We start from the raw sequence: 24,066 nt of genomic DNA, 5'->3' as shown, positions 1-24,066 counted from the left end.
CTGAAGTCCACGATCATCTCCTTTGTTTTTTTGAGTGTGAGGTTCTTGTCCTGACACCACACTCCGAGGGCCCTCACCTCCTCCCTGTAGGCCGTCTCGTCGTTGTTGGTAATCAAGCCCCAAACTTGATGATTGAGTTGGAGGCGTGCATGGCCACACAGTCGTGGGTGAACAGGGAGTACAAGAGAGGGCTGAGAACGCACCCTTGTGGGGCCCCAGTGTTGAGGATCAGCGGGGTAGAGATTTTGTTACCTACCCTCACCACCTGGGGGGCGGCCCGTCAGGAAGTCCAGGACCCAGTTGCACAGGGCGGGGTCGAGATCCAGGGACTCAAGCTTGATGACGAGTTTGAAGGGTACTATGGTGTTAAATTCTGAATGCTTAAATGCTAAATGCTTTACTGCTCAGAATAAGTAGAGCTCTCTTCCAGAGGAATCCCTCAGCATTGTGGCCCTTTCTAAGAATAGCACAGAGCAGAAGTGAAGGGTTAAAACTCACAGTATTTGACATAAAGTACTTGAGATCTCTATATGGATATACACTGAGTGTACAAAACATTATATTGAGTTGCACCCCCCCCCCTTTTGCCCTCAGAACAGTCTCAAAACGTCAGGGCATAGACTCTACAAAGTGTCGAAAGTATTCCATAGGGATTCTGGGCCATGTTGACTCAAATTCTTCCCACAGTTGGCTGGATGTCCTTCAGGTGATGGACTATTCTTGATACACACAGGAAACTGTTCCGCATGAAAAACCCAGCAGCGTTGCAGATCTTAACTCAAATCGGTGCGCCTGGCACCTACTACCATACCCCGTTCAAAGGCACTTAAATCTTTTGTCTTTCCCATTCACCCTCTGAATGGCACACATACACAATCCATGCCTCAAGGCTTAAAAATCCTTCTCCCCTTCATTTACAAGGACATCAATAAGGGATCATAGCTTTCACCTGAATTCACTTGGAAAGTATGCATCATGGAAAGAGCAGGTGTGCATAACTGCATAAGAAATAATAATTAAGTATATATATTGCTACAAATCTCGATATTCAGGGGCATGTATAAAAATGCTGGGCAGGCCATTATTTTGGCTACCATGGCTATACCCCCATATGATGACAATACCCCATCCACAGGGCACGAGTGGTTACTGAATGGTTTGATGAGCATGAAAACTATGTAAAGCATATGCCGTGGCCGCCTCAATCACCACATTTCAACCCGATTGAACACTTATGGGGGATTCTGGAGCGGTGCCTGAGACAGCGTTTCCACTACCATCAAATGATGGAATTTCTCGTGGAAGAATTGCATCACATCCCTCCAATAGAGTTCCAGACACTTTTAGAATCTATGCCAAGGTGCATTGAAGCTGTTGTGGCTCGTGGTGGCCCAACGCTCTATTAAGACACTTTATGTTGGTGTTACCTTTATCTAGTGAATACCATGCCTGCAAGACACTGTTATACATCAAGGCTCATGGGGTTATATCCTGCCTGTTTGGCCCTGTCTGGGGGTGTCATCAGATGGGGCCACAGTGTCTCCTGACCCCTCCTGTCTCAGCCTCCAGTATTTATGCTGCAGTAGTTTATGTGTCGGGGGGCTAGGGTCAGTCTGTTATATCTGGAGTATTTCTCCTGTCTTATCCGGTGTCCTGTGTGAATTTAAGTATGCTCTCTCTTAATTCTCTCTTTCTCTCTCTCAGAGGACCTGAGCCCTAGGACCATGCCTCCGGACTACCTGGCATGACGATTCCTTGCTGTCCCCAGTCCACCTGGCCTTGCTGCTGCTCCAATTTCAACTGTTCTGCCTGCGGCTATGGAACCCTGACCTGTTCACCGAACGTGCTACCTGTCCCAGACCTGTTGTTTTCAACTCTCTAGAGACAGCAGGAGCGGATAGAGATACTCTCAATGATCGTCTATGAAAAGCCAACTGACATTACTCTTGAGGTGCTCCTCTGTTGCACCCTCGACAACTACTGTGATTATTATTATTTGACCATGCTGGTCATTTATGAACATTTGAACATCTTAGCCATGTTCTGTTGTAATCTCCACCCGGCACAGCCAGAAGAGGACTGGCCACCCCTCATAGCCTGGTTCCTCTCTAGGTTTTGGCCTTTTTAGGGCGTTTTTCCTAACCACCGTGCTTCTACACCTGCATTGCTTGCTGTTTTGGGTTTTAGGCTGGGTTTCTGTACAGCACTTTGAGATATCAGCTGATGTAAGAAGGGCTATATAAATACCTTTGATTTGATTTCGTATTATACATCATATTCACCCTCTATAACAACTGTGATAACAAAAAGGCTGCAATGTTATTTTAAAAATCCTTTATCAAGGGAGACAAATCACATAAACCTTATTGATACAAATGAAATGAGATTGACCTGATAGGGCTGTAATACTCTTTAAATGCTCTGCTCTGAGTTGCCCCTCTGCCTGTTACTGAAAAATCAGACCTCCCATCCACATGCACACATCTCTGTCGTGGAAGCATTTAGATGTCAGTTTAGATGTGTCCCGCAGCATGACAGCGGTGACACTGAAATGTTTTGGCACCTTCTTCTGTTGGCCTCCCTCCTCATCTCTATGGTTCAATGTTCCACAATGCAGCAGAACCTCAACTCGCTCTTACATGCCATCACTGGAGCTCACTCTGGTGGTGGCTACGGTATTAAAGGAAGGAAGCTATATCAGAAAAATGGACAGAAAAATGGAAACATACAAAAAGTCTTGAGTAAACCAGTCAGTGAGATTAACATTATCTGACATTTTTGACAATCTTGTTGACTCCTTGCTTCCATAAGTTCTAACTGTAAATTAATTTGGAGTGATTTATTCGCCAGCCCCATGCAACCCTCAGGTTACCAAACAAAGTCAAAATGTTGAAATTGGATTGTGCCTTGCCTCCAAAGGGAAGATTGTATTGATAAGCCTATGCAAATAGTTCTGTCTCAAGTAGGCGCGTATTTCTGACGTAGAGAACCAGCGACAGCTATTTTTTTTTTATTAAACAGTAACATGCTAAACATAAACAGCTCACATAAACATAAACATTCATAACCGATCAAAGTAGCTCTTGCTATTTACGCTTTAACATTGAAGAGGAGAGTAGACTTTAGCGTTAGCATTTCTGACGCGACTGCTCGAGCTGACTTCCTGCATTGACTGCTAGATAGAGTATCTTTCATAAATTACATTGAGGTATGTCTGAAAATAAAATAAACATTTATAGCAAGTAATTCGCTACACATAAACGACCAAAATACCTGTTGCTATTTACACTTTAAAATTTAAGAGTGTAGACTTCAGCTTTAGTATTTCTGACGTGGATATCCAGCGACAGCTAGAGCTAACTTCCTGCATTGTTGAAGCACTGCTTGATAGCGTTCCAGTATTTTACATAAATTACACTGAGGTATGTCAATTTTTTATAGCAAATAATTCGCTACTCAAACGATCAATGTACCTGTTGCTATTTGCACGTTAAAATTGAAGAGGAGAGTAGACATTAGCAATTTAGTATTTCTGACGTAGTGATCAAACGACCGCCCGAGCTGACTTCCTGCATTGAGGAAGAGACTGCTTGATAGCGATCCCGCCCGTATTTTACATAAATTACAGTGAGGTATGTCTGAAATTTTATAGCAAATAATTTGCTACTCATAAACATTCATAACCGATCGATGTACCTGTTGCTATTTACACTTTAAAACGGAAGAGCATAGTAGACAGCGTTAACTAGCTAACGTTAGCCTAGCTAGCAAGGATGGAATCAGAGGGCTAACGTTTGCTAACTAACTACTGTATCGAACGTTACCTAGTCAATCACTTTGTCACAGGAGGCTGGTGGCACATTTGAGGAGGACGGGCTCATGGTAATGCATGGAGCGGAATCAGTGTGGAATGTTATTAAATCCATGAAACACACCTTGAAGTGCCAGCCCTCTTTGCTGTCTGTTTAGCTAACTGTAGCCCGCCTCTTTGCTACGAAGCCTAGCTATCGAAGTGGTTTGTAAATTATAGGCTACGTCACTTTGAGGGAAGATCAGTAGTACTAGCTAGCTAGCCACTAATTAGTGTATGTTCAAACGACTTCTGATGGCTATATGGTTTGAATCTAAGGCATTCATCATTATCCTGTGTTTTAAAGCTTTCAGACTGGTCCAAGGTGCTGTGCAGATTGTCTTGAACTCAACATGTAACGTTACTGCTACTACTACTCCTGCTCCACAAAGATTCTAAATTTTTCCTAATTAAAGCAATAGAAGAGAATGGACATGTGGATTGGGACTAAGATTAGGATACGGATTCTAGATTTCTGAGGGTATATTTAAAGCATTAGAAGAGGATGGATTAGGATACGGCTCACCTCCACCTTTGTTCTTGGAATGGATCAATGAGTTTGAAGCCTGCAGGTGCCTTCGGTTTATTTTAGCAGGGCCTATCCAATACCAACAATGACTGATGGAAGGATCTACGTGGGAAATCTTCCAATGGACGTCCAGGAGAGGGACATAGAGGATCTCTTCTTCAAATATGGAAAAATTCGGGATATCGAACTGAAGAATAACAGGGGAACCATCCCTTTTGCTTTTGTTCGCTTCGAAGATCCACGGTGAGTTCCTGGAATGATCTAGTGTGTGTACACGTCCAATCACAATACCTGGCTGTTTGGCAAGGCGTTCTCCTGATTTAGTAACATCGCCTGGGACTGACCTCAGTGAATGGATGGAGAAGGCGTTGACAAGTGTATATCCCTTAGGCAAGTAAGTAAGGAGTTCTGTGCTCTCTTCTCTTAGGGATGCAGAAGATGCTGTCTATGGAAGGAATGGATATGGATTCGGTGACTCCAAGCTTCGTGTAGAATACCCTCGCTCCTCTGGTGCCAAATTTAGTGGCCCTATGGGAGGCGGAGAAAGAGGCGAAGGAGGGGGTCCTAAGGGGAGGTTTGGGCCTCCAACTCGGAGATCTGAGTTCCGGGTGATAGTGACTGGTAGGTGGACGTTCTGAGTCGTAGACAGTTGTTTTTGTCTCTCTCTCTTGGCGGACTGGAGGTCAAAGGGACTAAGTGGAGGTCAAGTCAGCTGCCCAAAACAAACAGGAACAAAACGGTAAAAGCTCTAACTGATCATGTTGACTGCATATACCCAAACACCGGCCATAGTGACTGGTATGTTTTATCATTCATTTTTGTTTTACCCATTGGTAGTTCTCTATTGTATGTCCTCTTATATAGCTTAGACATTCCTATTTCTTAGGTTTCAATCTGGCAGTCAGATCATATGCCACTTTTTTTCTTTCAAATCAAGGGAAAATATTAGTTGAAAGACTGACAGTATTTGCATACTTATGGTGTCCCTCAAAGCTTTGCATGAAAATGTAGACACAAATGTGAATTGGAGGTATGCCACTTGAAACAGGTCTATAAGAATCTGTAGTTGAAAAGGCGTAGTTGATTGTATCAACATAATCACTTTTCCACTCCACTAAGCATTATGCAGACTTAGCAGCTTCTTGTATGACAATGTGCTGTCTCCCCTCCCAGGCTTGCCCCCATCAGGGAGCTGGCAGGATCTTAAAGACCACATGCGTGAGGCAGGGGATGTTTGTTTCGCCGACGTGCAGCGGGATGGTGAAGGGGTGGTGGAGTTTGTCCGTCGGGAGGACATGGAGTATGCCCTGCGCAGACTGGACAGGACTGAGTTCCGCTCCCATCAGGTGAGTACACCTCGCCACAGCAAAACATCTCAAATAGGAGTGCATTTGCGAGTTACAAGCTTATTCAAGCCCATGACGGAAGATTGTCTCCTCAGTCATTTGCTCTGTATGTCCTTCAGGGGGAGATGGCAAACATTCGTGTCCACGGAGAACATGGTGCCAGTTATGGTCGCTCGCAGTCCCGCTCCAGATCCCCCCGGGGGCGTGGCTACTCACCACCTCCTTACAAAAGCAGAGGGTCCCCTCCACAGCGCTACCAGTCACCACCACGGCGCCATGTGTCCCGCCATAGCCCCCCAGCGAGGCGACACCCAGTAACACACCACAGCCCACCCCCACGCCACTATCGGTAGACCAGCCAGCCATTCACAAGAGGGCACTGATGATTAGGGGCAGTTTAATTATGTTTTGTTTATACCAGTTCTCCTCCCTGACACACACAAATAATTGTCCCCCTTTTGCTTGCTATGTGCATTCCATGGTCAGTCACCCCTGCCTTCTTGTTGGCCTTAATATGGTTGATTTATTTTCCTGTTGATTGATGTAAACTTCAGTTCCCTGTGTCAGCGCACTGTATTGAGCTGAGTTCTGGTGAGACCATTTGTTAACTTGTCAATTTACTGGTCTTGCTGCTCTTGGTCATGTATGAACATGATCCATTTGTGATGAACACTGCCCTGAGTGTGACTCAACAAAAACTAAATGTGAAGATCTGCCTGCAATGTCTATTTTTAAATGAATTGTAAGTGTGGACCTCCAAGTGTCTGAATACCTTTTGGAAATTGTTTGATTGTAATCTGCTGGTAAACCTGAAATCCTTAAATTTGTTTTATTTTAAATAAATGTCAAACTTTTTAATCAGTTCATTCCTTCCCCTCTCAATGTTTTGGTAACTGGTGGTGGCTGAATTGAAGATCATTTTGTTTTTCAAACCAAGCACCTGCAATGGGTTGTCACGTTGCAGATTGGGTTTCATGCTATACCTTTTGTCATTTCTGGTCCATCCTCAGAGCTGAAAATATGAATTGGTAGTAGTAATGAAACATGATTATTCTATTTATTGCTTTGCCAATGTATATGTTAATCACATTACATTGCATCACTGAACTAAACACATTCCAGTAAAAAAAAATAATACTTTGAGCAAAGAGACCCACAACTTCTACTCTTGTACAGTATTAACCAAGTCCAATGCATCCACATTGATGTCCTCTTCAGTTGTCTTGAGGGACATTATGCCAGGACACTAATAGACATTGACAATTCCAGAATTTAAAAAAGTTCAATAAAACTCCCTTTGCAAAGCATCATAATCATTTTACAATGATCATCTGAAGTGCCCACCACATATCCATCTTGTGACCATGGATGTTTATTGGTCAGACCCAAATGTCTGGATTCATAGGTTCCTTTTAATCAATAGCCAAAATCCAATCCCAATTGTCATTCAGCACTTTGGATCCTTCATATGAATGCTCTTTAGTCTCCACACGAGGACAGCGACCTCAAAACCCCTTTCAAGCTAAATTGGTGGACACGCTGTTCATGTTCCATTGCATGCCCAGTAAGCGATGCCAGTGAGTCATAAGGCAACGTTGTTGGGGTGATCCATCTCATCGGTCACCTTTCTCTTTATTTGGGCCCATGAATTCTACGCCATCAATGGGAATGTCCTTTTCTTTTATGGCCTTCTGCGAATACAAGCACACCATATGTTGCTGTAACATTAGATACATGCATCTGACGTTTAAAAAGACAATGGATTGAGGACAATAGGCTATCATGAAGTGAGTATATTTACATTCATATATTGGAAATATGACCTGTGTTTCAGTCCTGTGAAAAATAGACTTGTGGCCTGACAGCTGACACATTGGTGTTGCATAATTTTGGTTAGCTAACAGTACGTGGTACAGCAGTTATCAATGCGTGGTGATGATGAACAGGCAGATAGCTAACATACGTCCGTGTTTGATATCATGTATTTACCTGGACACAATGCTGATATTTCTTGAACATTTCGGTACAGGGATCACCGCTTCGATCTCCCTTCAAGAATTTCTCAGCAAACCAACGGTTAAAGCACTGGTCATATTCCCGTTTTAGGTCAGTGCAGCCCTCTCCAACACTATTCATCTTCAATGCGGAATAACCATAGACCGTCTGAGAATAACAAATACTGAAAGAATAAAGATGACGATTAATTATTGAATTTATTGCAAGCAAAAGTCTCTTCCGCACAGTTCTCTTGACTTCCCTTGAACCATATGATCTATTTAGCCAGACACCATTGCGTACTTTGATGGCGTAATAAACAAGCGACACATTGTTAAAGCAACAGCACACTTTGGCTACAGGCAAACAATTTTACACCAAAGACCGCACAGAGAGTGAAACGAATTAAACCAAACTTTGCACAATGTTGAATCCAAAATATACTGATTGTTTAATGCACAGCAAAGTAATAACAAAAACAATTCAAGAATACATTGAAAAAATAAGAGTATTTTTCTCATATGTTTGTCGGTATATTTATCTATTGTCGTCAAGCAACAAATCACATGTACAGTGGCCTACGTGTGTGTACATATCTGATATTACACAGTATAGCTACATTGTTATACTCACAGATACTTTTGAATATTAGCCTGTGTGTGTTTCAAATAATTGTACAGTTACCATTACAGTACAACAGCAATACACGCAGACATTTAGCCGATAAAGAGAAGATAAGAGAAATTTAAGCACTTAATACAAAAACACTGGAATACATGGGGGACAATATGTTTAAGATACAGCCAGGGGTTTCAGCAAGTGTTCCTGCGATGTTGGAGAGGTGCAAGCTTTTTGGCTGCACCTTTACTCTGTGAATGGTTCTAACTGATGGGAAGTGTATGAAGGAAATGTACAAACAAGATCTCATTTGGTTATCATATTGAGAATATCCCTGCACAAGATAGCTACATTTAAGGCAAAACAAATACAAAAACATTCTGAAGCAATATGCAAAGAGTTTTTGTTTTTAAAATGGTACATTCACCAAGTGAACAATTACATTTTTTTCATAAACTTATTGATTATAATGTTAATTACCTGAACATAGGAAAGTGCTTTTAGGGACAGACAGAAATACTGCATTGTGCAATTATTGTAGTGTGACAACAGCTTCAGTATGGTTCACCTGACGATTTCAGGAATAAAAATCATGATTGAGAAGCGTGATTTTAAAATACTGACCACTATGTCTGCTTTTGTCAATTGTTGGTTTAGCTTTCATACAAATACAAGTTACGATTTTCAGAATACATTAATTCTATGTGACTTTCTCACAATTTTCACAATTTTGGACACTGAGTGAAAGGGGAGGAAAAGACACATGCTGGATCACTTGTTTTCTATGAGAGTCTGCACTTTGAGGACCAAGTCTCGAGCCATCGTTAGGACCTGCGGGATGTTGTGATGCTCAGCCATTTCTGAAGAGGGAAATCAAATCAAAAACACACCGTGTCACTCGAGCCTAGCCGCTTGTGCTGATTTACATATGAGTGTAGCCTTTGGGAGGTAGCTAGGCTTTTTGCCTTTGTCAGCAAGCACAGTAAAGGCAGTTGGTACCTTCAGATCATACATTTAGCAAGCAAACACTCAGTGACAATGAAATAACTGAATGATCAAATATTCCATTGCATAACAGCATCTAACGTCATCGTTTAGCCTCACCGTTGAAGAACTTGATGATGTCAGTGAAGTCCATGTTGTTCTCCAGGATGATGTCTCGGTACATCTCCACCAGTGCCAGAGCGATGAAGAGGACAAAATGAGTGGAGGAGGTATATGTGGCTGCCCAGATGCTCTCCCACACGGAGAACACATCATCATACAACATCTCTGGAGGAAGAATGACACATCAGGTTATATACAGAGTAGGACTATCAGATGTGACCTGCCTGCAGAAGAGTCATGTTAATTAAATAAAAACATTGACAATGACATTTTCCAAAATCTATACAGGTCCTTCATATTGTATACCTTGAACACGATTAATTTAAGTTTTAACGTCATCAGCATGAACTATTTCCTTAGGTTCCAATGTGAAATCCCCCCTTTCTGTTCGATTTCATCACCATACAGATAGTGTATGCGGTCAAACACGCCCATGCAGATGCCAGTACCTCTTTTGAAGTCTAGCAGGAACCAGCGGTAGCAGAAGTAGAAGTGAGTGTAGTCTCCATTCATCTGCATCAGTTCAAAGAGCTCTGAATCAAGGATCTAGTGGGGGAAAAATGGCAAGTGCCTTTATTTTACTACAATGTAATATCACTGTACTTATAATAATGTGCATGTGTGATTGAGTATGTACATGCACGTGTATGGTACCTGGATTAGGGAGCGCATGTTGGCAAAGTGTGAGTCCATGGCCCCTCCATGGGGGAAGTTCTGATTCATCCTCTTCATCAATTCAGAGAAGCAGCTGAAAGCCATGACCTCTGAGACACACATCAACAGCAAATTATTCATCGTATCTTACTCATGGCTGTGAATAATGCAGTTCAAGGAGAGCTATTGCTAATGCAGACTGACCGTCATCCAGAATGACCAGTAAAGGAGCCAGCAGATCACACATGCCCTGGACATAGCCAATCTCCAGATGCTGCCACACATAACTGCACATTATGTTGCGTAGTTTCTCCAGGTTAGCAGGGGTGAAGTACCAGTAGGTTCTGTCACAGCGTCTCACGTCCTTATCAATGCGATGCAGGTTGAGCAAGTACAAGTCCAGCTGCTCTTGCTGCACAGAGTGACAAAGGGGACTAAGGTTAGTTAAAGCGGTTCATGTTCAAATGGCTACTGTTTCATGATTCATTCCAGCATTGTGACAGCTCTGTTTGTAGTTGGGTATTTTATTAGGATCCACATTAGCTGTTGCAAAAGCAGCAGCTACACTTCCTGGGGTCCACACAAAACATAATACGAAATGACATAATGCAGAGCATCAATAGAAAAGAACAGCTGAAGGACAGTACTACATACATTTTATAAAAAGGCACATGTAGCCTACATATCAATGCATACACACAAAATATCTAGGTCAAATAGGGGAGCGGTGTTGTGCCGCATGATGTTGCTTTATCTGTTTTTTTTAAACCAGGTTTGCTGTTTATTTGAGCAATATGAGATGGAAGGAAGTTCCATGCAATAAGGGCTCTATATAATACTGTACGTTTTCTTGAATTTATTCAGGATTTGGGGACTGAAAAAGACCCCTGGTGGCATGTCTGGTGGGATAAGTGTATTGTATGTTGAACCAACTCTTAGCCAATCAACCGCTAAAATCGGCAACATGCATTACAGTGCACACAGGTAACTCATTTGGAGTACTTACAGAGTAGGTAGTCCCTGCAGGGGACACTACCACTGGTGAAACCTCAGGTTTGAGTTCACCTGTCACAACCAATAAGTCAGACTGGGGGTAGAGACTCTCCATCTCAGGCTCCTCCTCAGACAGGGTTGGCTCAGTTCCATCAAGACTGGTGTTGGAGCTTGCATGCAGGACAGGTTCCCCTGAAGCAACTCTCCCCAGGGCCAAGAAGGGGGCAGCAGGGGGGGCCATCAGGCCGGACAAGGGTCTTGCCCAGGCCGTGGGAATGTCCTCCATCTCTAAGGCAGAGGGCGAGTCATCAGAATCTAGTGTATCAGGAGAACGCATAGAGTGGGCTGTCACTGTAACACTGGCCCTGGCCTCTAGCTGAGGTGGCTTCAGTACTGGCATGCAAGGTGCATGTTTCTCTGAATCTATGGCAACTGTCATTTCTGCAGCTTTGGTATTGCTTTTCTCAGGGACACTGGCCTCCACAGTGTCTAATGTTTTGGTTTCGGCTATTTCTGAAACCTTTTCTTCAGTACTACCCATGTCTTTCTCACAAACACAAGCTTCGCTGGTTTGAGGTGTTTTAATTTTTTGTAATTCAGATTCTGTGATTTCTTCAATGTCAGAGAAGTTTGGGTCCTCTTTTTCAGCAATACCAGCCTCCACTGCTATTGTTGAAGCTTTGCTTCCTTCTGTTAAAGATGGCTCTGTGGCACAGGATGGTTCTGACACTGAGGCTTTGCTCTCTAGTGTTTTATTAACTGTGGCCTCGCCTAGTGGTGGAGCTGGAATATATACATTAGAAACCTCCGTTTCTAGTATGAGAATATCAGTATTCTCAGTTGCGTACGCAGCTCTCACAGGCAGCTTTGGGTCTTTTGTGGTGGAAACTTCAGACAACCCATTTCCTGCAACTTTGTTTTCAGTTTCAGTATTTCCTAAGGACTTCACGTCTTCTTTGTCAGAACCGCTTTCTTTAACCCTCTCTGGGATTTGTATGATTTCTACCGATTCAGAGCATTCAACCACTTTACTCTCTGGGGCTTTGGACTCTTGTGTTGGAGCCTTAGGATGCTCCTCCCCTGCCTTGTCATCAACTGTTATCGTGACCTTTGGTTCCTCTGTTGATCTTGAGACAGGGAGATCTTCGGTTAGCTTTGACCCAGCTTGGGTCTCTGCCACTGGCCTAGATGCAGCTCCCTGGGGCTCTGATGGCTCTGGTGATGGCTGAGTGGCAACTGTTTTGACAGTTAAATCAGTTGCAGGAAGTTTTGTTGCAGGGCTGTTGTTGTTTGTGCTTTGGGGCTGTTCTGGAAGACCTGAGCCAACAGAGATTTTTTGGGGTGAGTCTCCAGATTCTGAGGTAACATTTCGGTTGGCCACATCTGGGCAGTCTATCATTGGAATTTTGGACACCTCTTTGCCTTCCTCTGGCTTCATCTCGGATTCTATCGGATCCACCTCCTCCACAGACCCAAATGCCTGCAACACCGGACAACAGACAGTGAATACCCAGCATTATAAAGTCTCCCTACTATTGTAAGGCACAACTTCACAAGTATTCAGTATTAAGGGAAACTATAATGTTATGTGGTGATGTATTAAGCCCCAGAAAGAAAGCCTCCTGTACCTGTGTGCTACTGCTGGAGTCACTCTGGGCAATCTGTTTCTCTGAACTGGTGCTCTGTGAGGACTGGTGTAGGATATGGGGTCAAATGCCATCCAGGAAGAGAACACCATGAAGAATCATATGTTAGTACAGTATGTTAACCATATGCCAACGAGTCACTAACTCTGTCATGTATTACCCTCATCAAATGGGACAGGTAGGACCCCCTTACATCAGTGCTGATGGTGGAGTCTCGCTGCACTGGTCCTGGTCTTTCCACAGAATTGCACTTGGCTATGGCTTCAGCATGCTTCTCCCCCTCCCTCTGCTTGACGATGGCCTCACAGCCCAGCCACTCCTTCATAGTCTGCTCATAGTAGGCCCGCACCTGCTTATCCACCTACACACACACACAGATGAACACACAGGGTCACTGGTATGTAATGGTATTACACATGACCCACCTCCCTACTTGGATTCCAGAGGTAGTAGTTTTACGTCATGACAATATAACAGTACTCACCTCCAGCCTACGTTTCTGGGTCATATCGAAGTGGTAGTGTCCCAGCAGGAATGGCCAGACCTCCTTGCGTATTGTAGGGGCCACACCACCATAGTACACCATCCGCATAAGCTCATGCTCATCATACGCCTGAGAAAACGTTGTGAACGTGATTACATATTGACTCAATACAGAAACATACAAGTTCAGTACGATCATCGGTTGCAGTGGAATGTTGATGTTGGTGAATGCAGATACATTCAAGCTGTGACCTGTTAGCTAAGTCATAAAGAGCATGCACAGTCACTGCAGGTTGTGGTTGTGTGTACAGTATTTTTAGAGCAGATTGTACAGTAGATCTTACAGAGCAGTCCTGGAGGAAGCTGCTCCAGACATCCACAGTCAGCCCTCCTCGGGCATCATGAGGCACGTTAGGGTCAATGATGGTAGGGTTGACCAGGGCAGAGAGGTGGATACGAACGGTGGACAGGTGACGGCAGTAGGCAAGCCCTTCAATGAAGAAGTGAAGAAACACGCATGGTTATCAATCCAGCCATAACACGAAGACTATAGCATTCGAATCAGTCTTTCCTAAAGGAATTCATGATGCATGTACTCACAGCCATAGAAAGCACGGGAAATGATCTGGTACTTCATGGTGTCACAGAGGAGTTTCAGGGGAGCCCTGTCCTGGTTGCAGCCGTTGGATAGTGAGCCAACAGGGGATCCGTTCTGAGAGCAGGAGAAACAGGAGGACTTCCTGGGGGTGGGGTGCCACATGTTCACCGCCTGGTCCATCAGCTCTGGAGCCACTAGACACCAAACAGGATCAATGGTATCATCAGCAGGATCATCGTCATCATTGTCATTAGCAACATGATCATCTAGAACTGATGGAGGATTTGGGTGACTTTCTCTAATAATATACACTACCGGTCAAATGTTTCACAACATTTACTCATTCAAAGGTTTCTTAATTTTTACTATTTTCTACATTGTAGAATAATAGTGAAGATATCAAAACTATGAAATAACACATATGGAATCATGTAGTAACAAAAAAAGTGTTAAACAAATCAAAATATATTTATATTTGAGAATATTCAAATAGCCACCCTTTGCCTTGATGACAGCTTTGCACACTCTTGGCATTCTCTCAACCAGCTTCACCCCTGAATGCTTAAATAACCAACAGTCTTGAAGGAGTTCCCACATATTCTGAGCACTTGTTGGCTACTTTTCCTTTATTCTGAGATTCGACTCATCCCAAACCATCTCAATTTGGCTGAGGTCAGGTGATTGTGGGAGGCCAGGTCATCTGATGCAGCACTCCATCACTCTCCTTGGCCAAATAGCCCTTACGCAGCCTGGAGGTTTGTTGGGTCATTGTCCTGTTAAAAAAACAAATTATAGACCCACTAAGAGCAAACAAAATGGGATGGTGTATCGCTGCAGAATGCTGTGGTAGCCATGCTGGTTAGGTATGCCTTGAATTCTAAATAAAATCACAGACAGTGTCACCATCACACCACCTCCTCCATGCTTCACAGTGGGAACCACACATGCGGACATCATCTGATCACCTACTCTGCGTCTCACAAAGACATTGTGGTTGGAACCAAAATCTCACATTTTGACTCATCAGACCAAAGGACAGATTTCCACCAATCTAATGTATATTGCTCGTGTTTCTTGGCCCAAGCAATTCTCTTCTTATTATTGGTGTCCTTTAGTAGTGGTTTCTTTGCAGCAATTCGACCATGAAGGCCTGATTCACGCTCTGAACAGTTGATGTTGAGATGTGTCTGTTACTTGAACTCTAATGAACTTATCCTCTGTGGCAGAGTTAACTTTGGGTCTTCCTTTCCTGTGGCGGTCCTCATGAGAGCCAGTTTCATCATAGAGCTTGATGGTTTTTGCGACTGCACTTGAAGAAACGTTCAAAGTTCTTGAAATGTTCCGGATTGACTGACCTTCATGTCTTAAAGTAATGGTGGACTGTATTTTCTCTTTGCTTATTTGAGCTGTTCTTGCCATAATATGGACTTGGACTTTTACCAAATAAGCTATCTTCTGTATACCTTGTCACAACACAACTGATTGGCTCAAACACATTAAGAAGGAAAGAAATTCCACAAATGTACTTTTAAGAAGACACCTGTTAATTGAAATTCCATGAAGCTGATTGAGAGAATGCCAAGAGTGTGCAAAGCTGTCATCAAGGCAAAGGGTGACTATTTGAATCATCTCAAATATAAAATATACTTTTTTGGTTACTACATGATTCCGTATGTGTTATTTCATAGTTTTGATGTCTTCACTATTATTCTACATTGTAGACAATAGTAAAAATACAGAAAAACCCTTGAATGAGTAGGTGTTCTTAAACTTTTGACCGGTAGTGTATATGCTTTTTTTTTAAACATGGAAACATTGACAAACCAAGCCAGAAGATAGAGGTGTGACAAAGACAACTTCATGCCCATGCATGGTCTCAAATCCAGGGTAACCAATGTAAGGTGTTCACAGGGCTACAGGCACAGGGGCTGGACAGAGAGGGGCTGAGGGAAGGGCAATGGTCAACAAAACGAACGGTGAGAGAAAAATAAATCATGAAAAAGTATATTATGTACAAATTTCAACAGAAAATCGACATAGAATAAGGAGATCACAAGTGAAATTACCAAAGTCTGACGGAGTACCAGGGAGCAGGATCCGGAAGACATAGTCAGTGGCCTCGTCCTCCTCTTTATCCGACACAGACTCCACAGACCCCTGCGGACTCCTCTTCCGCAACTTAGGGAAAACCTTTCCCTGTGGGCAAAGGAAGGTAGTGCACTCAGTATAAGACATTAACATGGTGTTATTATGATTCGCAAGAGTGATTAAAGTTGATACCCTAAAACTCAGATCCCCATCATTTCATTGTGATGCAAGACTAGGCTAAATATAATTAATGATCCAGCCAATCTCAAGTCAGTCATCTTTTCCTTTTCTGTTTAAAAACAACAACAATTTTTAGTAATTTAGCAGTCTTATCCAGAATGACGTACAGTTAGTGCAGTCATCTTAAGATAGCTAGGTGAGACAACATGTCACAATCATAACAAGTACACTTTCCCTCAATAAAGTAGTTAACAGCAAAGTCAGTGGTACAGTAGTAGGAAAATTACATTTGTATAATTTTTTTGGGGGACCTCGTCTTTGGTCTGCAACTTTCCTTCATGGTGGTTTGAGGACGTATTAAGACCCCACTCACTCCTAGACTCTCTGTGCCACTCCTAGGTTGTATAGTCTTTCCCTGCTCCACAGGGTAATATACCAGAACCTTAACAATGCTATATTCTACAGCAGCCTGTAAATTATAGTCTCAGCTCTAATACGATTACCACTTTTATCATCACAACCCCTCTAAAAACTTCCTCATGGGGTTCCCTTTGCTTTGGCAGGTCAGGGTTGATATTATCTACTTAGAGGCTAAATTGGTGGATAAGATCAATGAAATTACAGTGTCAGTGTAAAAGTATCCCTCTGGCAGCAGTGCACAGTACTAACACAGAGATCAGAGTTGCCCTCAGTCCAACAACATCCACTCTGCTATAGATTAGTTGTTTCTAATGCTACAAGAAACAAAAATCATACCATCACGTTTCAATTGGTTTAGTGAATGTGGACATAATAGCTACAGTAAACATTAATTGAGATCTGAAACATTGTCATGAATTCCAAATGTGAGGGTTATATCTGGTGCATGTTAGGACATGTCTATGTTCCATGCTGACCTTTCCCCTCTGGGACCACAGAGGGGGGTCGAGTTGTCCGTGTGGCAGCAGGCCTGTCTCCAGGCAGGTCAGGAACTGGAGCAGGTGTCCTCCCCGGGGGAACCGCAGCGGAGGCCTCTGGATCCCATCCTGACTCACCAGAACCACTGTTCCACCGCTGTCCACTAGGAAAAAACGTGAATTCAAGGTCAAGAAGACACACACAAACACATGGATACAAAGATATATGCCTACATAATTAAAATAGGTTCCTCCTGTACCTTGCTGATGGCAGTGCAGATAAACAATCTCCTCCAGGCGAATAGTCATGGCAAAGTCCCAGTAAACACTGGGAAAATCAATATGAGAAATTGCTGAGATTTAAACAATATCCAATTATATAAATTGGCATGTCCTTTGTAGACACCTATGAGTGTCAGAATAGGTTTCTTTACTGTGATTTGATATTACATTACCTTTTTTCAGTGTCATCTGCCACAGTGCCATTCATGAGCTGGTTGGGGGTCCATTTCAGGGTCATGAGATCTGCAGTCTGGTGGAGAGACAGGTACCCTGGGATAGCCTCCATATCATCCCTCTGTAGACCAAGACAGGAGATTTGTAGAAAGCATTCCTTGCTGTTTAAACAGTGATGAAAAGCAATGCCAAGTCCTTTAACACGCAGAGAGAGACACACACACACACACAAACACACCGGCTGCACCAGGACGTTGTTTTTGCCAAACAGCAGTGTAGCCCTGTTGTTCTGATGGAGGGACTCAACGTAGTCCCGAGCCCACAGGATGGGCCTGTCCTCCATACTGCCACTGGACTGCCTCTTCTGGATCTATTAGAAAATATAATTGTATTCGAGACCATTGGACCATTTTTTATGCATCATATATTATACACGCACACATCATTCGTTTAAACACATAATCCACACACTGACCAGGGCAGGTCGCCTGGAGGGGGAGTCCTGGCGACAGTGGCCACTGTGGATGCGGTGTCTCTGGACGAGCTCATCAGCAGAGGGGTCTGTCCAGAAGTGGTCAGCTGTCTTCACCTTAGTGTACTCCAGAGCACAGGGGCCGACTGCAAGGCATAAGGGCAAGACAACACTGAGATCCACAACAGTTTTCATGTAGAAAGGTGTAGTCACTATTTCTAACTTCTAAAGCACTGTACTGAACCATCACCATCCAGAGTGAAAGTTAGTGTTACCAGCAATGTCAATGTTACCCTTACAGTAGAAGGTAAATGCACTTGTCTATTATAAGTGTGAGTACAAAGTCAATTTGGAGTTAGTTACCAGTATGTTTAACTTCAAAACCACAGAATTATGGCCTTATCTGAAATAAGGCAATTTCCACTGTAAAGCACTAGTCTCCAATGTCATGTTAACCTACAGACTATCTCAGGGGGAGTCAAATTCACTGTAATGTGCCATTCATTGTGCTATTTCTTATCTTATCAGAGATCTGTCCGGCCACATCTTGGCAAGAGAGGCCATAAGAAGAGGTTCCATCAATACCTAACAGAGAGGCAAGGATTGGTCCATCCACAGGATCCATTAGAATGGCCTCACTGTCATAGAACGTACTGGAAAAGAGAAAATCACGTTTCCTCAAAATGGTGCAAGAAGAACCATTGCTGCATGTTCACTGAAAAGCGACTAGAAATACAGATGTCAGATCTTAATTTGACCCGTTTAATTGCAGCAGGAAAATAATCTTGCAGCAGGAGGATTTGAATATCTGAAGAAATATTTAGAATGGCGCCAAGAAGCAGCTGGAATACATTGCAGTACCGTACCCACGTTGTACCTTAGACTGGAGGTCCACTGTGCCCCGGTTCAAGTAGTCTATGTAGGCTATGTGCAGGCTACAGCGCATCTCGTGTGAATTCTTATGTGGATTATAATAAATTGACATATTTGTAGAGGTAGATATATTTTTTTGTTAGGTAAAATCTTTTTTTTTTTTAATCAACTGTTTTATTATATGTTCAAGGCAAGTCATAATGCTGCCCTACAGTAGGCTACACCTTAACCACAGCCTACTGTAGCCTATCAAAACTAATTGCACACATAGGCTTATAATATCATATGTAAAGACGCGATGAAATTGAGAATAGTGAGGTATCCTACGGAATGGAGTGCAATGGTGGATGAAAGAGTGACTCAGATTGTAAAACCCCCAAGAATTTAGGAACCCAGAGAATACATGTGGGTGTATATATAGGAGAAGATCATAGCATTCAGACATGTATGTGTGTGTGAAACACACACACACACACACACACACACACACACACACACACACACACACACACACACACACGCGTATCTATTGCCAACAAGGGTTTTGCCACCAAGTACTAAGTCATGTTTTGCAGGAGTCAAATACTTATTTCCCTCATTAAAATGCAAATCAATTTATAACATTTTTGACATGAGTTTTTCTGGATTTTTTGTTGTTGTTATTCTGTCTCTCACTGTTCAAATAAACCTACCATTAAAATTATAGACTGATCATTTCTTTGTCAGTGGGCAAACGTACAAAATCAGCAGGGGATCAAATACTTTTTTTCCCCCTCACTATATATGAATGCTATGATCTTCTCACATACGAGATATTGCCTCACATGCTGGTCAAAAGCATGGCTAAAATCTATCCAAACCTGTACACCTGAGTTATCTGTGGTTCCTCATATGTAAGACGACAGCTGATGATAGTGTTGTTGTTGTTGTTAGAATGATATATTATTTGATGTGATGTATTGGTATGTTGTGTTGTTTTAGTGAGTATGTTTATTGTGGCTGAGTAATTGTCCTTAGCTGCACTGGCACCCACGGGTGCAAATGATCTTTTGGCTAACCCCGCCACATTTAAATGGATGTTGAATTATTGTAATATTGATTAATGTGCATTGTCCCCTATAAATAAATATATATATGTATGAATGTGTGTATGAGAAAAGAGAATATATATATTATACATACGGTTGATCTGGGGGGGTGTTGGGGTTTTAAAATCTGCACCATTTCACTCCATTCCGTAGGATATCTCACTATTCTCAATTTCATCTCGTCTTTACATCTGATATAAGCCTGTGTGTGCAATTAGTTTTTTATAGGCTACAGTAGGCTCTGGTTTAGGTGTATTCATTTTAATAGGCTACAATAGGCTGTAGTTTAGGTATATTAATTTTGATAGGCGAGAGTAGGCTATAATTTAGGTATAGCCTACTGTAGGGCTGCATTTCAGACCGTGTCATAGACCAATATCTATCTTGTGTTAAGCTATATAAAATGGCAGTTGTTGATGTGTATGGCTGCATTTCACATAAACTTATGTACATTTGAATGTTGCAGTAATAGGACCTATAGGTCTACAGTAACAATAGGACATTTATTCGCTGCAACTCCCGTACGGACTCGGGAGAGGCGAAGGTCGAGAGCCATGAGTCTTCCGAAACACAACCCAACCAAGCCGCACTGCTTCTTGACCCAATGCCCATTCAACCCGGAAGCCAGCCGCACCAATATGTCAGAGGAAACACTGTACACCTGGGATATGTTTCGTATTGCGTCAGACAACAACATTGACGAATACGCTGATTCAGTGAGCGAGTTCATTAGAATGTGCGTTGAAGATGTCCTTCCCATAGCAACGATTAAAACATTCCCAAACCAGAAACCGTGGATTGATGGCAGCATTCGCGTGAAACTGAAAGCGCGCGAACCACTGCTTTTAATCAGGGCAAGGTGACCGGAAACATGACCGAATACAAACAGTGTAACTATTCCCTCCGCAAGGCAATCAAACAAGCTAAGCGTCAGTATAGAGACAAAGTAGAATCTCAATTCAACGGCTCAGACACAAGAGGTATGTGGCAGGGTCTACAGTCAATCACGGATTACAAAAAGAAAACCAGCCCCGTCACGGACCAGGATGTCTTGCTCCCAGGCAGACTAAATAACTTTTTTGTGCGCTTTGAGGACAATACAGTGCCACTGACACGGCCCGCAACTAAAACATGCGGACTCTCCTTCACTGTAGCCGACATGAGGAAAACATTTAAACGTGGCCCAGACGGAATCCCCAGCCGCGCCCTCAGAGCATGCGCAGACCAGCTGGCTGGTGTGTTTACGGACATATTCAATCAATCCCTATCCCAGTCTGTTGTTCCCACATGCTTCAAGAGGGCCACCATTGTTCCTGTTCCCAAGAAAGCTAAGGAAACTGAGCTAAACGACTACCGCCCCGTAGCACTCACTTCCGTCATCATGAAGTGCTTTGAGAGACTAGTCAAGGACCATATCACCTCCACCCTACCTGACACCCTAGACCCACTCCAATTTGCTTACCGCCCAAATTGGTCCACAGACGATGCAATCTCAACCACACTGCACACTGCCCTAACCCATCTGGACAAGAGGAATACCTATGTGAGAATGCTGTTCATCGACTACAGCTCGGCATTTAACACCATAGTGCCCTCCAAGCTCGTCATCAAGCTCGAGAGTCTGGGTCTCGACCCCGCCCTGTGCAACTGGGTACTGGACTTCCTGACGGGCCGCCCCCAGGTGGCGAGGGTAGGCAACAACATCTCCACCCCGCTGATCCTCAACACTGGGGCCCCACAAGGGTGTGTTCTGAGCCCTCTCCTGTACTTCCTGTTCACCCACGACTGCGTGGCCACGCACGCCTCCAACTTAATCATCAAGTTTGCGGACGACACAACAGTGGTAGGCTTGATTACCAACAGCAGCGCCTATTCAACCTCAGGAGGCTGAAGAAATTCAGCTTGTCACCAAAAGCACTCACAAACTTCACCGCCTGGTATGGCAACTGCTCCGTCCACAACCGTAAGACTATCCAGAGGGTAGTGAGGTCTGCACAACGCATCACCGGGGGCAAACTACCTGCCCTCCAGGACACCTACACCACCCGATGTCACAGGAAGGCCATAAAGATCATCAAGGACACCAACCATCCGAGCCACTGTCTGTTCACCCCGGTATCATCCAGAAAGCGAGGTCAGTACAGGTGCATCAAAGCTGGGACCGAGAGACTGAAACACAGCTTCTATCTCAAGGCCATCAGACTATTAAACAGCCACCACTAACATTGAGTGGCTGCTGCCAACACACTGACACTGACTCAACTCCAGCCACTTTAATAATGGGAATTGATGGGAAATGATGTAAAATATATCACTAGCCACTTTAAAAAATGCTACCTAATATAATGTTTACATACCCTACATTATCCATCTCATATGTATACGTATATACTGTACTCTATATCATCTACTGCATCTTTATGTAATACATGTATCACTAGCCACTTTAACTATGCCACTTTGTTTACATACTCATCTCATATGTCTTGCCTATGCCGCTCTGTACCATCACTCATTCATATATCTTTATGTACATATTCTTTATCCCCTTACACTTGTGTCTATAAGGTAGTAGTTTTGAAATTGTTAGCTAGATTACTTGTTGGTTATTACTGCATTGTCGGAACTAGAAGCACAAGCATTTCGCTACACTAGCATGAACATCTGCTAACCATGTGTATGTGACAAATACAATTTGATTTGATTTGACCTGGTCAGCATGCACTGCGCCCGGCTCGCCACAGGAGTCGCTAGTGCGCAATGAGACAAGGATATCCCTGCTGGCCAAACCCTCCCTAAACCGGACAACGCCCCATGGGCATCCCGGTTGCGGCCGGCTGCGACAGAGCCTGGGCTCGAACCCTGAATCTCTGGTGGCACAGCTAGCACTGCGATGCAGTGCCTTAGACCACTGCGCCACCCGGGAGGCGGGTCTGGTGCTTTTAGTTTGAGCGAGTGAGAAAGGGAGAATGATTTTGATGGCTGGCACTGCTCTGAAATGACTGGACTATTCCCACATGGAGATAAAGAGAACTGAGGATTTTCAGTGAATGTATGTAAATCACAAGCCCCATTTGAAATTTCCTGATGCGCAGGGGGAAAAAATGTGACAAGCGAGTGATCAAATTAAGATCGGACATCTGTAGTATACATATTGAGCAGCTACGATTGTTGGTATTTGTAAGATCAAACACAATGTCAGACTTTCAGCTGGAATCTGATCTGTTGATTGATTAGTAACCTGCTGTTCTCCACTAGGTACATGACAATCTTGTCCAGAAGCTTCTCCATGAGAGCAGTGCGGATCCACAGGTTCCTCAAGCCCTGAGGGGGGGAGGTTGGTCAATCCGGGTTGCTTCTGAACACTGCCATTATTTAGTTGAGCCTGTCTGCTGGAGAATACAGAGAGAAGTGTTTGATACACATTTTGTATTAATTTATGGCATACTAGTGTGTGTATGTGCGTGGAGGGGGGGGGGGGGGGGGGTTTAGGAGTAATGACTAGTCAAGATCAATGTCTTACTTGGTCTCGATGAGCTGCTCTAGTTCCTGGACCTTCTGACAGAGTTCCTCCGCCGGGGTGAAGCTCTTCCCCACCTTCATGAAGAGTGCTGCTACCTTATTACTGCAAAGGAGGCCCGCTGCTCGCCTCTTCAGCCCATGGAGCACACATGCCTCCACTACAGCTGTAGACACACGGAAACACATAGTATTGAATATACAGACACCAACAGTACACACAGAGTTTGGTTTCAAAACCAACTTTCCCCAAAGCGATATTCATTAAGCTATGATTGCATACACTGTCAACAACAAGTAAACCACATGCAGAGTTTGCTAATTAGATTTTCAGGCGCAACCAGTGAAAACCCTTGGACAGTCTGAGTGCTACTGCAGGGAAGCAGAGACGGGTTAGAGGGAAGGTGCAGGTGGCTCTCAGCAGGACCAGAAATAGACTAAAAACTGACAAACGATGTTTACTGTTGCTAGGATATCCGTGGATGTGTAGAGGTGTAGTATCAACACCTTTGCATAGTGTCTGCTGTCAGTTAAATTTAACACAGATGGACCGACACATCTCTATGGCTGTGGCCGGTGCCAACCTAAAATCAAGCTGTGTTCGGTTGAGAACGTGACCGTACACACTTTGGGGTAGTAGGAGGTGGCCAGGCTTGACATTTCAACACCACAGGA

The 24,066-nt window shown here is 43.5% G+C and overlaps 3 protein-coding genes and 1 long non-coding RNA gene across 12 annotated transcripts; 1 reads left to right on the top strand and 3 right to left on the bottom strand.

The window, feature by feature from the left end:
• Positions 1 to 2,322: 2,322 nt before the first annotated feature.
• Positions 2,323 to 4,048, bottom strand: LOC124048782. Its single transcript, XR_006841303.1, has 2 exons — positions 3,825 to 4,048; positions 2,323 to 2,692 (listed from the first exon to the last, which is right to left on the bottom strand). It is a non-coding gene; the product is annotated as an uncharacterized LOC124048782 (long non-coding RNA).
• srsf9 (serine and arginine rich splicing factor 9) lies at positions 3,024 to 6,589 on the top strand. Of its 7 annotated transcripts, none has more exons than XM_046369859.1 (5): positions 3,024 to 3,208; positions 4,443 to 4,622; positions 4,807 to 5,000; positions 5,553 to 5,725; positions 5,845 to 6,589. In XM_046369859.1, the coding sequence occupies exons 2-5, from the start codon at positions 4,465 to 4,467 to the stop codon at positions 6,076 to 6,078; spliced, it is 759 nt and encodes a 252-aa protein (XP_046225815.1). In that variant the 5' UTR covers positions 3,024 to 3,208; positions 4,443 to 4,464; the 3' UTR covers positions 6,079 to 6,589. The 7 variants fall into 7 exon arrangements, with proteins under 7 accessions (XP_046225815.1, XP_046225812.1, XP_046225809.1 ...); XM_046369856.1 differs by lacking the exon at positions 3,024 to 3,208 and adding an exon at positions 3,236 to 3,422 and having other exon boundaries at positions 4,446 to 4,622; XM_046369853.1 differs by lacking the exon at positions 3,024 to 3,208 and adding an exon at positions 3,236 to 3,422.
• Positions 6,590 to 6,768: 179 nt separating this feature from the next.
• triap1 (TP53 regulated inhibitor of apoptosis 1) lies at positions 6,769 to 7,998 on the bottom strand. Its single transcript, XM_046369860.1, has 2 exons — positions 7,715 to 7,998; positions 6,769 to 7,416 (listed from the first exon to the last, which is right to left on the bottom strand). The coding sequence occupies exons 1-2, from the start codon at positions 7,859 to 7,861 to the stop codon at positions 7,339 to 7,341; spliced, it is 225 nt and encodes a 74-aa protein (XP_046225816.1). The 5' UTR covers positions 7,862 to 7,998; the 3' UTR covers positions 6,769 to 7,338.
• A 149-nt stretch (positions 7,999 to 8,147) lies between these two features.
• Positions 8,148 to 23,538, bottom strand: sgsm1b (small G protein signaling modulator 1b). 3 transcript variants are annotated; one of them, XM_046369849.1, is made up of 20 exons: positions 23,396 to 23,538; positions 23,114 to 23,264; positions 18,497 to 18,564; positions 17,915 to 18,057; positions 17,678 to 17,809; positions 17,439 to 17,560; positions 17,244 to 17,311; positions 16,984 to 17,147; positions 15,886 to 16,015; positions 13,822 to 14,013; positions 13,566 to 13,711; positions 13,223 to 13,351; positions 12,932 to 13,099; positions 12,721 to 12,783; positions 11,106 to 12,572; positions 10,304 to 10,511; positions 10,100 to 10,209; positions 9,895 to 9,991; positions 9,443 to 9,610; positions 8,148 to 9,198 (listed from the first exon to the last, which is right to left on the bottom strand). In XM_046369849.1, exons 2-20 carry the CDS (start codon positions 23,161 to 23,163, stop codon positions 9,110 to 9,112), a joined length of 3,714 nt encoding a protein of 1,237 aa, XP_046225805.1. In that variant the 5' UTR covers positions 23,164 to 23,264; positions 23,396 to 23,538; the 3' UTR covers positions 8,148 to 9,109. The 3 variants fall into 3 exon arrangements, with proteins under 3 accessions (XP_046225805.1, XP_046225806.1, XP_046225807.1); XM_046369850.1 differs by having other exon boundaries at positions 23,114 to 23,261; positions 23,396 to 23,510; XM_046369851.1 differs by lacking the exons at positions 11,106 to 12,572; positions 12,721 to 12,783 and having other exon boundaries at positions 12,899 to 13,099.
• Positions 23,539 to 24,066: the final 528 nt, after the last annotated feature.

Source organism: Oncorhynchus gorbuscha, linkage group LG11 (genome assembly GCF_021184085.1).
Source record: "Oncorhynchus gorbuscha isolate QuinsamMale2020 ecotype Even-year linkage group LG11, OgorEven_v1.0, whole genome shotgun sequence".
Classification (NCBI taxonomy): Eukaryota; Metazoa; Chordata; class Actinopteri; order Salmoniformes; family Salmonidae; genus Oncorhynchus; species Oncorhynchus gorbuscha.
The sequence above is the reverse complement of the archived record's forward strand: the minus strand, read 5'-3'. Positions and strand labels throughout refer to the sequence as shown.